Source organism: Muscardinus avellanarius, assembly GCF_963383645.1.
Source record: "Muscardinus avellanarius genome assembly, chromosome: 17".
Taxonomy (NCBI): Eukaryota; Metazoa; Chordata; class Mammalia; order Rodentia; family Gliridae; genus Muscardinus; species Muscardinus avellanarius.
The window spans coordinates 18,142,148-18,159,510 of NC_137803.1; the positions used below are offsets into that span (position 1 = coordinate 18,142,148).

The 17,363-nt window shown below is 46.2% G+C and overlaps 1 protein-coding gene and 1 pseudogene across 4 annotated transcripts in view; both read left to right on the forward strand.

Moving 5' to 3' along the window:
* Positions 1-11,403, forward strand: part of FECH (ferrochelatase) — a gene marked incomplete at both ends in the record, with an annotated part of 45,254 nt that extends 33,851 nt beyond the window's left edge. The window contains 5 exons of one of the 3 annotated variants that reach the window (XM_080714299.1): positions 35-133; positions 5,062-5,169; positions 6,242-6,406; positions 10,553-10,612; positions 11,269-11,403. In XM_080714299.1, the coding sequence (XP_080570425.1) occupies positions 35-133; positions 5,062-5,169; positions 6,242-6,406; positions 10,553-10,612; positions 11,269-11,403 (567 nt within the window). The remainder of the gene's footprint in view (positions 1-34; positions 134-5,061; positions 5,170-6,241; positions 6,407-10,552; positions 10,613-11,268) is intronic. The other 2 variants (XM_080714300.1, XM_080714301.1) reach the window with 2 other exon arrangements.
* Positions 11,404-15,054: 3,651 nt separating this feature from the next.
* On the forward strand, positions 15,055-15,264 carry LOC308275934 (heat shock factor-binding protein 1-like; annotated as a pseudogene). Its single transcript has one exon. The product of its transcript is annotated as a heat shock factor-binding protein 1-like (transcript).
* The last annotated feature ends 2,099 nt before the right edge of the window (positions 15,265-17,363 follow it).

Below are 17,363 nucleotides of genomic sequence, written 5' to 3' on the forward strand. Positions count from 1 at the left end.
TCCCATCGCCCCTTCTTCCTTGTGACCCCCGCAGTGCTTTGCAGACCACATTCTGAAGGAACTGGACTGTTTTCCTCCTGAGAAGAGGAGCGAGGTGGTCATTCTGTTCTCTGCTCACTCGCTGCCCATGTCTGTAAGTAAGAACGCTTTGTGGGGTGACCTAGCGGTGGGGGGCCGGGGCACCTGATGTTCTAAATGTGTAAAATGGACCCAGCTGCATTATGTCCTAAAGCCCAGTGCAAGAACAAATTGTGAAATTCCAGGCTTAACTTGGTGTTAACTTAATTAGACTCACCTCTCGAAACCTCATAATAATTAATCCAAATTAAAATGTTGCAAATCTTTTCTGAATCTTCTTTAACAGGATGTATAATTGCAGTGCATCAATAAAAATATTAAATGATTATAGGAGGATATATATATATACATATATGCATATATGTATCTTGATTGTGGGAGCGGGTACTGGGGATGGAACCCAGGGGCATTCTATCTCTGAGCTACACCTGCAGCCCTTTTTTTTTTTTTTGGTGGTACTGGAGGTGGAACCCAGAGACTTTCTACCTCCAGGATATACTCCCAGACCTTTTTTTTTTTTTTTGAAACAGGGTCTCACTAAGTTGCTGAGAGCCTCACTAAGTAGCTGAGGCTATCTGCGAACAACAGTCCTCTTGTCTTAGCCTCCCCAGTACTGGGATTACAAGTGTGCGCCACCACACCCAGCTTGCAAGATATATTAAGATAGAAGAGTTTCTAGTAAGTAGGACAGTTAGAACTTCTTTTTTCCTGCCCCCGTTGAAGGAGTGTGTTGGGTTGTATAGCCGGCTAGCATTTAGACCAGTGCTTCCGATTCTGTCCTTTATCCTCACGACATGATAGGGGCTGTTTCAGTTCTAGGAAATGATTATAGCCAGCCTGCCCTCCTTCGTTCCTTCGTTCCTTCGTTCCTTCCTTCCTTCCTTCGTTCCTTCCTTCCTTCCTTCCTTCCTTTCTTCTCTTAGGATTGCACCCAGGGGCATTCTGCCTCTGAGCTTCCCTGCCAGTCCTATTTTATTTCTCATTAGGAAACAAGATCTTGCCAGGTCGCTAAGAGTCTTGCCATGTTGCTGGCTTCTGACCTGCCATCCTGCTGCCTCGGCCTCTCAAGTTCAGGATTTCAGGCGTGCGCCACCATGCTCAGCTCAATCCTAGTTTCTGATTTGCTAAGAGTAGGGATCACATTTTGGCAGGTTAATATATAGCCTGTCAGGTTGTGACCTGGTTGGTCTTTGGTTCATCTTATGGTATTAGGTTGTATATTAAGATACTACAAGCCAGGCGTGGTGGCGCACGCTTGTGATCCCAGCATCTTGGGGGCTGAGACAGGAGGATCACGGTTCACAGCCAGCCTCAGCTACTTAGTGAGGCCCTTTGCAACTCAGTGAGACCCAGTATCAAAATAAAGAATAAAAAATAGGGCAGGGGGTTTAGCTCGGAGGTCGAATGTCTCTGGGTTCCATCCCCAGACCTGCAAAATAAAATAAAATAAAAAAGATGCTACAAGCTGGGCGTGGTGGCGCACATTTGGAATCCCAGTACTTGGGAGGCTGAGACAGGAGGATCACAGGTTTGCGGCCAGCCTCAGCTACTTAGTGAGGCTCTTTGCAACTCAGTGAGACCCTGTTTCAAAATAAAGAATAAAACTTAGGGCTGGAGCTGGAGCTGGAGCCGGGAGGTAGAATGTCCCTGGGTGTCTATTAAATTTTTGGAAACAAGATCTAGCGAGCATACCATATGATACATAGAAGGGCCTGGAATAAGTAAACAGTTTCATCAGCTCAGAACTAGTATTGCGTCCAAAAACCATTGCTTTCCAAGCCAGAGAGGTGGAGAATTCCATTTCGTAAGCGTGATTAAGGTTTGCCCTATGGGTCAATGGAGCAGCCTCAGCCTGGGGCCGGGCCCTCTCCTCCCTGCTCCTTGCCGCCACCTGCTGGCAGCCGGAGCCAGCCTGGGCCGCTTCCCTCGCAGCCTGGGCAGGCAGCCCTGCGTGGGTACCTGGGTACCGGCAGGCGGCGCTGGAGAGAAATGGCCCCTTCTGGTCGCCTGCCTGTTTCTTCTGAACAGTGTCCTGCAAGTCCGCTCCCCGTGCCCATCCAGTGTAGGGGCACAGCTGAGGCGCAGAAGGGAGCTCCCAAGGGCCCGAGGACCGTTCCACAGCAGCCTCCCCGGTGCTGGCCTCTCACCCCAGCCTCCTTCCCTCCTCTCTCCTTCCTGCACCGCAGGGATGGGGCACCGTGCTGGAGGAAGGCAGAACTGACCTAGCAAGCTTGCTTTCCCCCACATTTGCCCTAATGGGTGTGTGTGTGTGTGTGTGTGTGTGTGTGTGTGTGTGTGTAACCCAGGGGCAATCTACCTCCGAGCTACATCCCCAGCCCTATTTTTTAGTATGTATGTATATATGTATGTATGTATGTATGTATGTATGTATTGATTGATTGTGGTACTGGGGTTGGAACCCAGAGGCTTTCTACCTCCGGGCTATACTCCCAGACCTTTTTTATATTTTTATTTAGAAACAGGGTCTAAGTTGCTGAGAGCCTCACTCAATTGAGGCTGGCTTTGAACCCATGCAATCCTCCTGTCTCAGCCTCCAAAGCGCGGAGATTACAAGCGTGCACCACCACGCCCGGCTTTCAGTCTTTATTTTGAAACAGGGTCTCTTTAAGTTGCAAAGGGCCTCTATAGACTCACCACTTGAAACCTCATAATAATTAATCCAAATTAAAATGTTGCAAATCCTTTCTGAATCTTCTTTAATAGGATGTATAATTGCAGTGCATCGATAAAAGTATTAAATGATAATTGGAGGATATATATACACACATTTACATATATCTTTGGGGGGCGGTACTGGGGATGGAACTCAGGGGCATCCTACCTCTGAGCTACACCTGCAGCCCAATTTTTATTCTTTATTTTTATTTATTTTTCATTTTGCGGGTCTGGGGATGGAATCCAGGGGCCTTCGATCTCCAAGCTACACCCCCTGCTCTATTTTTTATTCTTTATTTTGAAACAAGGTCTCTAAATTGAGGAGGGCCTCACTAAGTAGCTGAGGCTGTCCACAAACCACAGTCCTCCCGTCTCAGCCTCCCGAATGCTGGGATTCCAAGCGTGCGCCACCACCCTGGCTAACAATGCAGTATTTTTTTAAGCATCTACTATATTACAGGCACTGTTCTATCATAGGATATGGGAATGAAGAGAATACAGAACAACAACAGCTTTGTTCCTAGAGAATAGCAGGAAAAGAACATGAAACAAAAACTAAAAACAAAAGTTAAACATTAAACAAAGAAAAAAGTCAGCGTGGCAGGTCAGGAGGTAATAGACGTCATAAGATTTAGCAGGGCTGGGGGCTAGGCAGTCACTACACAACAGAATTTTAGAGTGAAATCAAATTTGTACTGAATATTTTCAAAGATTTTAACAGGCTATCCTGTCCGCAACATGGAGGGGACTTTTGCTTTGCCCAAAGCACTTGTCTTCTGCCTGTGGTTGTGGGAAGAGTCAGAAAGAAACAGAAGTAGAAGGCGCAGGTCATATCATGAGGGGCCCCGACTTTGAACAGTGTGCTTTCTCTTTATTCTGCTAATTCCACAATTTTTTTTTTTACCATAAACTCAGCATTCTGTACCTTGCCCATAGTGCATGCTTTTAATTCCTGCTTTAAAATTAACCATTCAGAGCTCGGTGTGGTGGCGCACGCTTGTAATCCCAGCACTTGGGAGGCTGAGGCAGGAGGATCGCACAGGTTCGAAGCCAGCCTCAGCTACTTAGTGAGGCTCTCAGCAATTTAGTGAGACCCTGTTTCCAAATAAAAATATAAGATAGGTTGGGGTGTAGCCCGGAGGTAGAAAGCCCCTGGGTTCCATCCCCAGTACCACTAAAAAAACCAAAAAACAAACAAACAAACCAAACACCATAGAGCCAAGTGTAGTGGTGCATGCTTATAATCCCAGTACTTGGGAGGGTGAGACAGGAGGATCGCAGGTTTGCAGCCAGCCTCAGCCCTCAGTTACTTAATGAGGCTCTCCACAACTTAGTGAGACCCTGTTTAAAAAAAAAGAAAATAATACAAGCTGGGTGTGGTGGTGCATGCTTGTAATCCCAACATTTGGGAGGCTGAGACAGGAGGATCGAGGTTCGTGAACAGCCTCAGCTTTGAGGCCCTTTGCAACTTAGTGAAACCCTGCTTCAAAACTGGGGGTGTGACTTGGAAGTAGAATGCCCCTGGGTTCCATCCCCAGTACCCCTCCCACACAAAATACAAAATAGGGATGGGGTATAGCTCAGAGGTAGAATTTCCCTGGTTTCAACCCCCAGTACCACGATAAATAAATAATCAACCATTCATGTGACTAACTGCTAAGGTAGACATTTCCAACCCCCTTTGGTTCTTCCTGCTGTGTGTGTGTGTGTGATTGTGTGTGTGTGTGTGATTGTGTGTCTGTGTTTGTGTGTGTGTCTGTGTGTCTGTGTTGTGTGTCTGTGTGTGTCTTTGTATGTCTGTGTGTGTCTCTGTGTCTGTCTGTGTCTGTGTCTGTGTGTGTCTCTGTGTGTGTGTCTGTGTGTGTGTCTGTGTGTGTGTCTGTGTGTCTGTCTTTGTGTGTGTCTGTGTGTGTGTCTGTGTATATGTATGTCTGTGTCTGTGTGTGTCTTTGTGTGTGTCTGTGTGTGTCTTTGTGTGTGTGTCTGTGTGTGTCTTTGTATGTGTGTGTGTCTTTGTGTGTGTGTGTCTGTGTGTGTGTCTTTGTGTGTGTGTCTGTCTGTCTTTGTGTATGTGTGTCTGTCTTTGTGTGTGTGTCTGTCTTTGTGTGTGTGTGTGTGTGTGTGTGTGTGTGTGCGCGCTGATGAAATGGAACAGAAGGATGGAATCCAGGGTGCTCCATGATCGCTCTGATCTTCTCAGATAGAAAGGGAGGACCGGGGTCCTGGCCGGCACCGCGTCTCCACAGTTGGAGCTGCCAGAGTCCTCCATGTTGACAACTGAACTGACGCACCGTGTCTCTGCTGCAGGTCGTCAACAGAGGGGACCCGTACCCGCAGGAGGTGGGCGCCACTGTCCACAAAGTCATGGAGAGACTGGGTTACTGCAACCCCTTCCGACTGGTTTGGCAGTCCAAGGTGGGTGCTTTCTCACATCTAGACGGGCAGCTCTGGAGGAAAGCCCCTTTTGGACTTTGTTATAAAATGATTCGATTTGGCTCTTGGACCTAGAGCAGCTCTTCTGAAACCTGATGGCTCACCTGGGCAGAAAGAATGCTATAAGCAGCCAGGTGTGGTAGCACAGGCCTATAATCCCAGGACTTGGGAGGCTGAGAGAGGAGGATCACAGGGATTGAGGACAGCCTTAGCAGGTAGTGAGGCCCTCAGCAACACAGCGAGATCTTGTTTCAAAATAAAAATAAAAAGCTGGGCGTGGTAGCACACGCTTGTAATCCCAGCATTTGGGAGGCTGAGACCAGAGGATTGCGGTTTGTGGCCAGCCTCAGCTACTTAGTGAGGCCCTCTGCAACTCAGTGAGACCCTGTCTCAAAATAAAGAATAAAAAAATAGGGCAGTGATTATGGCTCAGAGGTAGAATGCCCCTGGGTTCCATCCCCAGACCCGCAAAAAAATAAAATAAAAATAAATAAATAAAATAAAATTGGGCTGGGGTGTAGTCCAGAGGTAAAATGCCCCTGGTTTCAATTCCTAGTACTAACCCCCTCCCCTTCTAAAAAAAAAAAAAACAATAAAACTCTGTAAGCAGCTGAGCGTGATGGTGCATGCTTGCAATCCCAGTACCTGGGAGGTTGAGGTAGGAGGATTGCAGGTTCACTGCCAGCCTCGGCAACTTAGGCCATCAGCAACTTAGCTGTTTCAAAATAAGAAAAATAAGGCTGGAGGCGTAGCTCATAGGTAGACGGTCCCTAGTTCATTCTCTAGTACCACAAAACAAAACAAGCAAAAAACTCTTTAAGTGCATACAATAGGAGAGAAAAATCAAATGTCAAGTTGAGTTCCATTGGTTCGATGCTTTTTTTTTAGTTGGAATGACAGAGCAGCTGTGTACTGATAGCGAGCCAGCTTCTCGAGGGCCGCAGGGAGGCCATCCCTCACCCCTGGCGGGCAGGTGTGTGTCGGGTGGGGCAGCGCTGAGCTCTCCGCCCACAGAAGAAAGCTCCATTTCCGCGCTCATCCTCCTTTCTCGCAGGTTGGTCCGATACCCTGGTTGGGTCCTCAGACAGATGAGGCCATCAGAGGGCTCTGCGAGAGGGGCTGGAAGAACATTCTTTTGGTTCCGATAGCATTCACCAGTGATCACATCGAAACCCTGTATGAACTGGACATCGAGTACTCGCAGGTCTTAGCCAAGGAGGTAAGTGCGCCCACCTGGCTCCTTAATGCCACCACGGTCTGTCTTCAGATGAAACGCGCAGCGGGGCGTGGTGGCGCGTGCTCGTAATTCCAGTACTTGGGAGGCTGAGACAGGAGGATCTCGGGTTCAAAGCCAGCCTCGGCAGTGTAGGGGAGGCTCTCAGCAACCTAATGAGACCCTGTTTCCAAATAAAGAAATAAAATCGGGCTGGGGGCATAGCTTGGAGGTAGAATGCCTCTAGGTTCAATCCCTAGTACCCAAAGCGAACAAACACCAAAACAGCAAAACTGCAACTAATTCTGTCATTCAAAACATGTTGATTTCTACATGTGTTTGCATGCACTGTATTATCGTGTGTGTGTGTGTGTGTGTGTGTATGTGTACATGGTACTGGGGATTGAACGCAAGGACATTCTACCTCCAAGCTACACCCCTAGCCCTATTTTTTTAATTTTTATTTTGAAACAGGGTCTCCCTAGGCTGCCGAGGCTGGCTGGGAATCTGCGATCCTTCTGTATTAGCCTCTCGAGTCCTGGGGTTACGGGTGTGCGCCACCAGGCCCCGCTTCGTCGTTTTAAGTACATACTTGTGCCATTGTCAACCGAGTGGCCCAGGGGCCATTTCTTTTAGTTTGTGTTACTATGGGAAAGTAATAACTACATTTTTTAAGAAAAAAAAAAAAAAGAATTGTGACGGGGTGTGGTGGTGCATGTCTATAACCCCAGTACTTGGGAGGCTGAGACAGGAGGGTTGCAGGTTTGCAGCCAGCCTCAGCAATTTTGCAAGGCTGTCAGCAACTTGGTGAGACTCTGTTTTTTGTTTATTTCTTATTTTTATTTTTGGAACTAGGGGTGGAACCCAGGGGCTTTCTATGTCTGGGCTACACCCCCCAGCCCAATTTTTTATTCTTTATTTTGAAACTGAGTCTCACTGAGTTGTGGAGGGTCTCATTAAGTAGCTGAGGCTGTGCATGAACCGTGATCCTCCTGTCTCAGCCTCCCGAATGCCGGGATTACAAGCGTGGGCTGCCATGCCTGGCTTTGAGACTCTGTTTTGAAATAAAAAATAAAGTAGGACCAGGGGTGTAGCTCCAAGATAGAATGCCCCCGGGGTCAATCCCTAGTACAAAAAAAAAAAAAAAAAAAAAAAAGAAAAGAAAGAAAATAAAATAAAAGAAACAGAAAAAAAAGAATTGTACATTTCACCCGTCGTGAGGGCCGAATGCTCTTGTTGGCAGCTCCTTTCCCTCGCCTGCCGCGGTCGTGTCTTTTGCACAGGCTGCCACGCTGCTCCCAGCTGGATTTTGCAGTGTATAAAAGTCACCGCAGCGCCTGTTCTAATTTCCTTGACCTCTCTCATGCGCCCACTTAATTAGCTGTTTGCTACCATGTTGTGATCAATCTGGTTATTGAAATAACAAATTCCACCCTCCGTGTCTTGTAACGTAAGATGGATGGGAATCGTCACTCGGGTTGGAGAAAAACTCCTACTCGCCTATCTCCTGGCTTCTGAGGGCGGGCCTGAGACCCGTGTCCAATCTACAGCCCCGTGCCTATGGGATGTGGGGAGTCACGAAGGCCCCTTCTCTCTCCCCACTTCTGCCACAAGTCCTGGAATGATAGATGGAGGCCTGGAGCAGGTGCCGGGCAGGTGCAGAACCCGAGCCAGCCTCCACCTCCAGCCTCCACCTCCAGCCTGCACCTCCAACCATTTGTAAGTCCTTGCTGGTCACCAGCCAAACGTCAAGGAAGTTAAGGGGCTCCGTAGCGTGCTCACCTGTAGGGATGAGAAAGGACTCGCCGGCGCGCCGTAGTGGACGAGCTGAGGCTGCGGTGTCATCCCCGAGTTCAGCTTAGTGCCGCTGTGTCCATCCCGTGCTGACCTGGGCTAATCGGGGACGCGCTGAGAAGACTTCAGCTGAAATATGGTTCATACCAGAGTGTCCAGAAAACGAGTTCTTGTCTGTACTGAATGACAGTTAGTAATATACTAAGCTGAGTCATCGAAGGGATGCGTTTTAGTGAGGGATAAAGTCGTCTATAGGGAATAAAGAAAACCACCTAAGTGTAATTTATTTTATTATTTTGATGAGAGAATATAGTATACTTCAAGTAGCTAACTCTGAAAAGGTTTCAAAAAATTTCCCTGAATAGAAATGACTTTATTGCTTGTTGATAATACGGAGAGAAGAACACACTTGTACTCTTACCCCCAGAGAAAACATCTGGTAGGATTTTGATAAAATAAGTCCCTTTTACTTCTAAATGTATAAATGTCTATTTTATCTAAACTAGGCTTCTAGTTCCTTCATATTTAACAAAACTTTTTTATTTTTATTTTTTTGTAGTGCTGGGAATTGAACCTAGAGACAGGAGGATCACGCAGGTTCGAAGCCAGCCGCATTGGCTTAAGAGACCCTGTTTTCAAATAAAAATATAAAAGAATAGGTCTGGGAGTGTAGCCCGGAAGTAGGAGGGTTTCCAGGAACCCCAGTACCACCAAAATAATAATAATAATAATGATAATAATAATAATAGAATAAAAAATAGGGCTAGGGGTGTAGCTCGAAAGTAGAATACCCCTGGGTTCCATCCCCAGTACTGTAAAAATATTTAAAAAATTATTATTATTATTATTATTATTATTATTATTATTATTATTATTTGGTACTGGGGATGAAACCCAGAGGCATTCTATCTCTGAGCTACACTTCCAGCCCCATTTAAAAAATGTCTTATTTGGAAACAGGGTCTCGCTAGGTTGCTGAGAGCCTTGCTAAGTTACCAAGGCTGGCTCTAAACCTGTGATCTGCCTGTCTCAGCCTCCCAAGTACTGAGATTACAAGTGTGCGCCACCACACCTAGCTTTATTTTTTAATTCTGAAAGAGGGTCTCACTAAGTTGCAAAAGGCCTCACTAAGTTGCTGAGGCTGTCCGACGAACCTATGGTCCTCCTGTCTCAGCCTCCTAAGTACTGGGATTATATATGCCCCAATACCTGGCTTCTAAAAATATATTTAAAAACCCAACTCTGCGCTGGGTTTAGTCTAGACCATATGCACATTCTAGAGTCCATAAATTAATATTCTCTATTTTGGCACTTGGGAACAAAGCAAGTAGAACATTAATTAAGGTAACATTTAACTTGTTGCTTGTTGATAATACGGAAAGAAGAACACACCCGTAATCTTACCCCCAGAGAACACATCTGTCAGTATTTTGATAAAATAGGTCCCTTTTTCTTCTAAATGTATAAATGTCTATTTTATCTAAACTAGGTTTCTAGTTCCTTCATATTTAACAAAACTTTTTATTTTTATTTTTTGTAGAGTCCATAATTTCTAGAGTCCATAAATTAAAATTAACTTAGGTAGCATGTGCAGGAGTATGCATTAGGAAAGTGTAATTAAAAAAAAGCAACCAAGAATCCTTTGAGAATCCCATCAAGGACAACCTCAGCCAGGCGTGGGGGGTGCATACCTGTAATCCCAGTACTTGGGAGGCCAAGAAAGGAGGATCACAGACTTAAGGCCTGCCACAGCAACTTAGTAAGACCCTCGGCAACCTAGTGAGACCCTGCTTCAAACTATAAAACAAAAAAGGGTTGAGGGTGTAGCTTGAGGGTAGAATCCCCAGTATCCGCCCCCATTGCCACAAAAGGATAACCTTAGACTTAGTTTAGAAACAAATCACGGGCCGGAAGCTAATGGGACAAGGAATACCACAGTGAGCTCACATGTCACTCCGTGACCATCATTTTTGTGTGTGTGGTACTGGGGTTGGAACCCAGGGGCTTTCTACCTCCGGGCTATCTTCCCAGACCTACTTTATACTTTATTTGGAAACAGGGTCTCACTAAGTTGCTGAGAGCCTCACTAAGTAGCTGAGGCTGGCTTTGAACCTGTGTGATCCTCCTGTCTCCGCCTCCCAAGCGCGGGGATTACAAGCGTGCGCCACCACGCCCGGCTCGTGACATCATTTATGAGAAGTCTGTGAACACCAGAAGTCAGTCTGTGTGTGTGTGTGTGTGTGTGTGTGTGTGTGTGTGTGTCTGTGTGTGTCTGTGTGTGTGTCTGTGTGTTTAGCAGTTTCTTTAAAAGGAAAATAAAACGTGTCTGTTTTTTCTCCCCTTTCTCATCTGATTCAGTGTGGAGTTGAAAATATCCGAAGAGCGGAGTCTCTTAATGGAAATCCGCTGTTCTCTAAGGTACCTGCAGTGTTGCAACCATTTTCGCAGAACATACCGGGAGTAATCCTCTGAGAAACTCCTGTGGAATATTGGTTTTCTCACATATTAGAACATTTGGAGTTCCAATTAATTACAAAAATAAGATCGAATTCCTTATCCGCCGCCTCCTCCTTCCTTTAGGTAGCCCCAATTTTCTCCCGCCTACCCACCCATAGCTATGCCTCCTTTAAAACCTACTTTTCAGAGAAAATGTGGAGTGGTGGGGTAAGAGGAGTCATTCCCTCAAATCTCTATTTTAACATTCCCAAAGCTGAGGATGCTCAGGAAAGGATGCCGTAACAGGACTCGGCTCAAGGGCTCCACAATTCAGATGAAAAGAAGCCCCAAGCTGGGCCTGGTGGTGCATGCCTGTAATCCCAATACTCGGGAGGTTGAAGCTGGAGGATTGCAGGTTGGAGGCCAACCTCAGCAATTTAGCAAGGCCCTTTTGCAACTTAGACCTTGTTTCAAAATAAAACATAAAATTGGGTTGGGAGTGTAGCATAGAGGTAGAACATCCCTGGGTTCAGTCTCCTGTAGCGCAACACACACACACACACACACACACACACACACACACACACACACACACACCACGCCACTTCTGACGGCACTGTGCTGCTTATGTCTTGCAGGCGTTGGCCGACTTGGTGCACTCACACATCCAGTCGAACAAGCTGTGCTCCAAACAGCTGGCTCTGAGCTGCCCTCTCTGCGTAAATCCTGTCTGCAGGGAGACCAAATCCTTCTTCACCAACCAGCAGCTGTGACCCCCGGAGGACCCCGCGGGAGGCGGCAGATGGCCAGCCTCCAGGCTCCTCGGCTGCCTGCCGAGGAGGACGCTGTTTAGAGACGGGGAAGGAAGCTAGCCAGAGGATCCGCAGCCTTCAGGCACAGACCGTGTGCTTTGTTGGGGCGTGGGCTTTGAAATCCTTACTAAGGGGCTTCTGCTTTCGCAGACTGGCACAGTGAGTGCCCACAATCCCTCTCCCTGGGTAAACTGATTAGTCGGGAATGTCCACCAGGACATTAAAAAGATGCATCTAAGGAAGCCAGGTACAGTTGTGCACCCCCGTAATCCCAGTGACCGAGACTAGAGGATCACGAGTTCAAGGCCACTCTGGGCAAGTTAGCAAGATCCTGTCTCAAAATAAAAAACCAAGGACTAGGAATGTAGCTGAGTGGTAGAGCTGGGTTGCATCCCCAGTTCCTCAAACAAAACAAAAGTTAACGAGATGTACACCTATTTCAAATACCGATTTTGCCTTCATTGACTAAAGCAACTGCCTAAACAGGTACAGAGAGTTCCCTCTGTGGCTCTCAGCGTGCGAGAAGGCTGTTTACAACCTCCTGCATAGAGTTATAGGGTAAATGAGTAGAGTTGAGTATATATGTGTGTGTGTGTGTGTGTGTGTGTGTGTGTGTGTGTGTGTGTGGTACTGGGGATGGAACCCAGGGGCATTCCACCTCTGAATTATACCCCCAACCCTATTTTTGATCATTTTGAAACAGGGTCTCTCTGAGGGTTTTTGTTTTTTTTTTGGTGGTACTGGGGGTGGAACCCAGGGGCTTTCTACCTCCGGGCTATACTCCCAGACCTATTTTATATTTTATTTGGAAACAGGGTCTCACTAAGTTGCTGAGAGCCTCACTAAGTAGCTGAGGCTGGCTTCAAACCTGTGCCATCCTCCTGTCTCCGCCTCCCAAGCGCAGGGATTACAAGCGTGCGCCACTGCGCCTGGCTCTCTGAGTTTTAAAGGCCTCACTAAGTGGCTAAGGCTGGCCATGAACTGCGATCCTCCTGTCTCTGCATTTGAAAAAGAAACATCACCTGATCCTTCCCCGAGTTCCAGCCTGTGCGTGAGGCTGTGGTCGGCTGCTGTGGCCCGCTCTCATTCTCGGGCATTTGGTCGTCTGTGTCAGAGTCTCACTTACCCCGCCCTGAAGCTGGATCAAGCGCAGATTCCAGAAATGCGCTGAGATTCCCCAGACACGTACGGCTAATAAGTGTGTAGAAATCCAGACTGCCTTCCTTCCACAGGCCTTGATTTGCGTCCACGGTGCCTCAGAGAGGGGGCTCCGGCTGCTTCCTGGCCCCAGGGACGGCGCTGCTGGGAAGCGCGTCCGTCGGCTCCATCTTGAAATCTCCCCTGGACCCTTGGGGGCCCTAACACCAGTGCCTTCTTCATCTTAGTTGAATATTTCCTTTCTGCACTTTTGCTTGCAAGTTATTTCATACAGTCAGCTACATTTTGTAACCTTGAACGCATTCTTCATTTACATTGTTTTTTTCTTTTTACTATAAGGTGATATAGCCATACAAGAGAACACTGGAAAAACACAAGAAAATCACCCACCCCGGCGCAGCAACTATTATCATTTAATTGGATTACACGCCAGTCTAACCCTGTGGATATTTTTTTATTTTTTATTTTTTGTGGTACTGAGGATGGAACCCAGGGGCATTGTACCTCCCAACTACAACCCGGGCCCTATTTTTTAGTCCTTTAAAATTTCAAACAGGATCTCACTGAGTTGTGAAAGGGCTTCGCTAAGTAGCTGAGGCTATCTGCAAACTGTGATCCTCCTGTGTCAGCCTCTGGAATGCTGGGATTACAAGCGTGTCCACCACGCCCGGCTCCCTGTGGACTTTTTTTTTTATCCTCCTCCTCTTCCTTCTGTGTGTGTGTGTGTGTGTGTGTGTGTGTGTGTCCAGGGATTGGACCCAGGGGCATTCTACCTCTGAGCTCCACCCCCAGGCCTATTTTATTTTCTATAATGAAGGAAGGTCTGGCTGAGTTGCCGAGGTTTTCGCCTACTTGCTCAGGCTGGCCACAAACCTGCGATCCTCCTGTCTCTGCCTCCCAAGTACTGAGATTACAGGCATGTGCCACCATATCCGGCTCCTGTGGGTATTTTTGATGCCATTGTCACCTTGAATTTGTGAGTGAAAAGTTGTTCTAAAAACGCAGAAATAATGTCGGATCAGACTCTGATCATCTCTAGTTGGATGTAAGTGGATTAAAAGTCTCTGATGGATTAAAAGTCTCTGATGGATCCGTGAAGAATTTGTAATGATCACTTTCTCTTCCCTCTAAGCCCTAAAACTTTGTTCTTCAAAGGAGCATTTCTTTGATTTTTTTTTTAAATAAGCCAGTTCATAAAGTGGAAGTGATTAGGAGTTTCATAGATCTCCTATATTAAGGATTTTCTGTTAATAAATATTATGACATCATTAAGGTTTTAACCAGTTTGATTTAGGCTGTGTGTTAAAATTGATCAGAATGATTAAATACAAGGACTTTACATTCTAATATAGGGAAAGAAGCATGATACCTGCCTAAGTTAATCATTTCCCCTGGTGATAATGGCCTTCAAACTTGGGCAGCATCTATACATTTTCCCCCAAAATTGACTTTTTTATTAGTAGGGTATTTATTTATTTATTTATTTATTTGTTTTGCAGTACTGGGGATGGAACCCGGGGCATTCTACCTCTGAGCTACACCCCGAACCCTATTTTTTGTTCTTTATTTTGAAACAGGGTCTCACTGAGTTGCAAAGGCCTCACTAAGTAGCTGAGGCTGTCCGCGAACCAAGATCCTCCTGTCTCAGCCTCCTGAATGCTGGGATTGCAAGTGTGCGCCACCACCCCCGGCTTCCTTGGCATTTTTTGTTCTAAGAAGTGTTACCTTTGACTGTTACCCGTAGATAGATAAGGGTCATACATGAGGGCAGCATTTGATAGCACAGAATCTTTTCAGAGCTGATCGTCTTTGAGAATTGTTATCCTGTTTGTCAACTTGGAAGTTCAAACATTTGCCCTGGCAATTAGCAATGAACTTCTAGCAGTTTCTTCAAGCTGGGCAGATCTGGCTTTTAATTGATGAGTCAACTAGAGAAAACTTGCAGGGGTCTTTTGGGAGGGACAGTTTAGCTTGGCAGGGTGATTCTAGGCCCAGGGCCATGGGAGGGTAGTGCAGGAGGAAGGAGCTGTTCTAAGAAATGAGCATTCAAGGAAATGTTTGCACTTGGAAGGGAATTCATTGTCAAAAGCCCTTTAAGCCGGGCATGGTGGTGCATGCTTATAATCCCAGCATTTGGGAGGCTGGGACAGGAGGACTGCAGATTCACCAACAGCCTCAGCTACTTAATGAGGCCCTTTGTAACTCAGTGAGACCCTGTATTAAAGGATCCCACAGGTTCGAAGCCAGCCTCAGCTACTGAGTGAGGCTCTCAGCAACTTAGTGAGACTCTGTTTCCAAGTAAAGTATAAAATAGATCTGGGAGTATAGCCCGGAGGTAGAAAAGCTCCTGGATTCCACCCCCAATACCACATACAAAAAAATAAAATAAAAAACAAAAAACAGAGTAGGTAGGTGATAGGCTGAGACTTCGCCGCCAAGCTGGGAACCGGGGAGATGGCCGAGACCGACCCCAAGGCCATGTAGGACCTCACCTCGGTGGTCCAGACACTTCTTCAGACCATGTCCCACCAGATCATTGGGCGAATTGATGACATGAGTGGCCGCATTGACAACCTGGAGAAGAACATCGTGGACCTCATGACGCAGGCCAGGGTGGAGGAGCTGGAGGGCGAGAACAAGGTCCCCGCCTCACAGAAGAGCTGAAGGTTGCTAATAATTACAGAGATCTGATTTCTCTGAGCCAACAGAAGACCAAATGGCTTTTTGCAACCAACTACTGTGTATAGACAGGTTTTTATAGTATAGAGTATGGGTTCTTATCACATAATATATTGTTTATAGAGTGATTTTCCTCCCAGTTTCTCAAACATGATCTCTTCACATCCTGCAACTTGGTCGGTTGTGCTCTCTTAATTATTAAACACTAAAGTGTTGGCAGTTCCTGCAATAAATATATAATAAATAAAGAATGAAAAATAGGGCTAGGGGTATAGCTTGGAGGTAGAATGCCCCTGGGTTCCATCCCCAGTATGGCAGAGAGAGAGAGAGAGGGAGAGGGGGAGGGAGAGGGAGGGAGGGAAGGGAGGGAGAGAAGAAGAAGAAGAAGAAGAAGAAGAAGAAGAAGAAGAAGAAGAAGAAGAAGAAGAAGAGGAGGAGGAGGAGGAGGAGGAGGAGGAGGAGGAGGAGGAGGAGGAGGAGGAGGAGGAGAGAGAAATGATTTAATGGTCTTTCTTTGATGCAGAAGAAGACAGTTTTCTGAGTAATATATTATCATTCTTACCTTTTAGTATGTATCAGTGCCAAGTTGCTGCTCAGCAAATAGTAAAAATCTATGACTTTTCCTGATTATATCTCAGAATCCATATCTGTGCTCAGGTAACCCATAAGCAGAATGTAATGTTTTTCTAGAATTTGGTTAAATTTTCTCTATGGCTGAAATTAGACAGCAATGATTAGGTATGAAGAGAAAGTAGAAATTTCTGCTTCATGTGGCCCAAACTAAGCCTGTCAGAAGGCACATTATATCAGCTGGCCATTGGCGGCACATGCCTGTAATCCCGGTACTTGGGAGGCTGAGATAGGAGGATTGTAGGTTTGAGGACAGCCCCAGCTGGTAGTGAGGCTCTCATCAACCTAGTGAGACCCTGTTTCAAAATAAAATAAATAATAAATTAGGTCTGGGGTATATGTAGCTTAAAGGTAGAATACCTCTGGGCTTAGTCCCCAGAGCCACCGTCTGCCACCACAATTATATCAGTTAACAACACATTATATCAATAACCCTAAAGTAATATTGGGTCATTTATACTTTCAGCTGATTTCAAAAATAGATTTTTCTTTTTTCTCCTTGGTTCCTTTATGAGGAAAATATGCTGATGTTGTAGAACAGGTCATTTAGAATAAAGTCACTACATTTATTTATTTATTTATTTATTTATTTATTTATTTATTTATTTATTTATTTATTTATTTCAGCACTGGAGCTGGAAGCCAAGGGCATTCTACCTTTGAGCTACACCCCCAGGAAAGAGGGTCTCACTGAGTTGCAAAGGGCCTCACTAAGTAGCTGAGGCTGGCCATGAACCGCGATCCTCCTGTCTCAGCCTCCCAAATGCTGGGATTACAAGCATGTGCCACCACGCCCGGCTTGCATTTATTTTTCCTTACCTAATCTACTCACACAAATTGTGTATTTCATTCCGGAAAACACAATTTAAGGCACAGAGGGGGGGATGTTTGCTCTACCCAATACCGTCAGGTTCTTCTGCGATCGATTAAAGAGCCTGGAGGTGAGACAGTCGAGCTTCCACACCGTGAGTGGGGCCAGCAGTAAGACCTGAGCCCTGTCCCAGGTGAAGATGGCCGCACAGCACCTGCGGTCACGGACTCCGTGGTGTTTGCTCCTCTGTTCTGTGGTTGGGCAGAGACGCAGCAAAGCATGCTAGAGGGTGGGCGGAATTTAAAGATGAAGGCCGGAAGGCAGAACGAGCCTACCTGTGTGCCCAGACACATGACTCTACCCTCTTCATCCAGCCTGGAAAGCCCTTCTGTCAGAATTTTGAAAATGGCGCTGGAACAGGCTTTGCAGCCTGGGAAATTCAGTAGGTCATCAGCAGTGGGAAAGAGAACATGCTGAGTTCACAACTGAAACTACTGCTTTTTCTCAGGATTATTCAGTTTCTCAGTTGTTAATAGCAAGATGAGATTCCTCCGGGGAAGACAACAGCTAATCATTTCTTTTATTATTTCTAAAAAAAAATTTACAACATTAAGAACATTTAATTAAGGTCATGCCCCAGAAA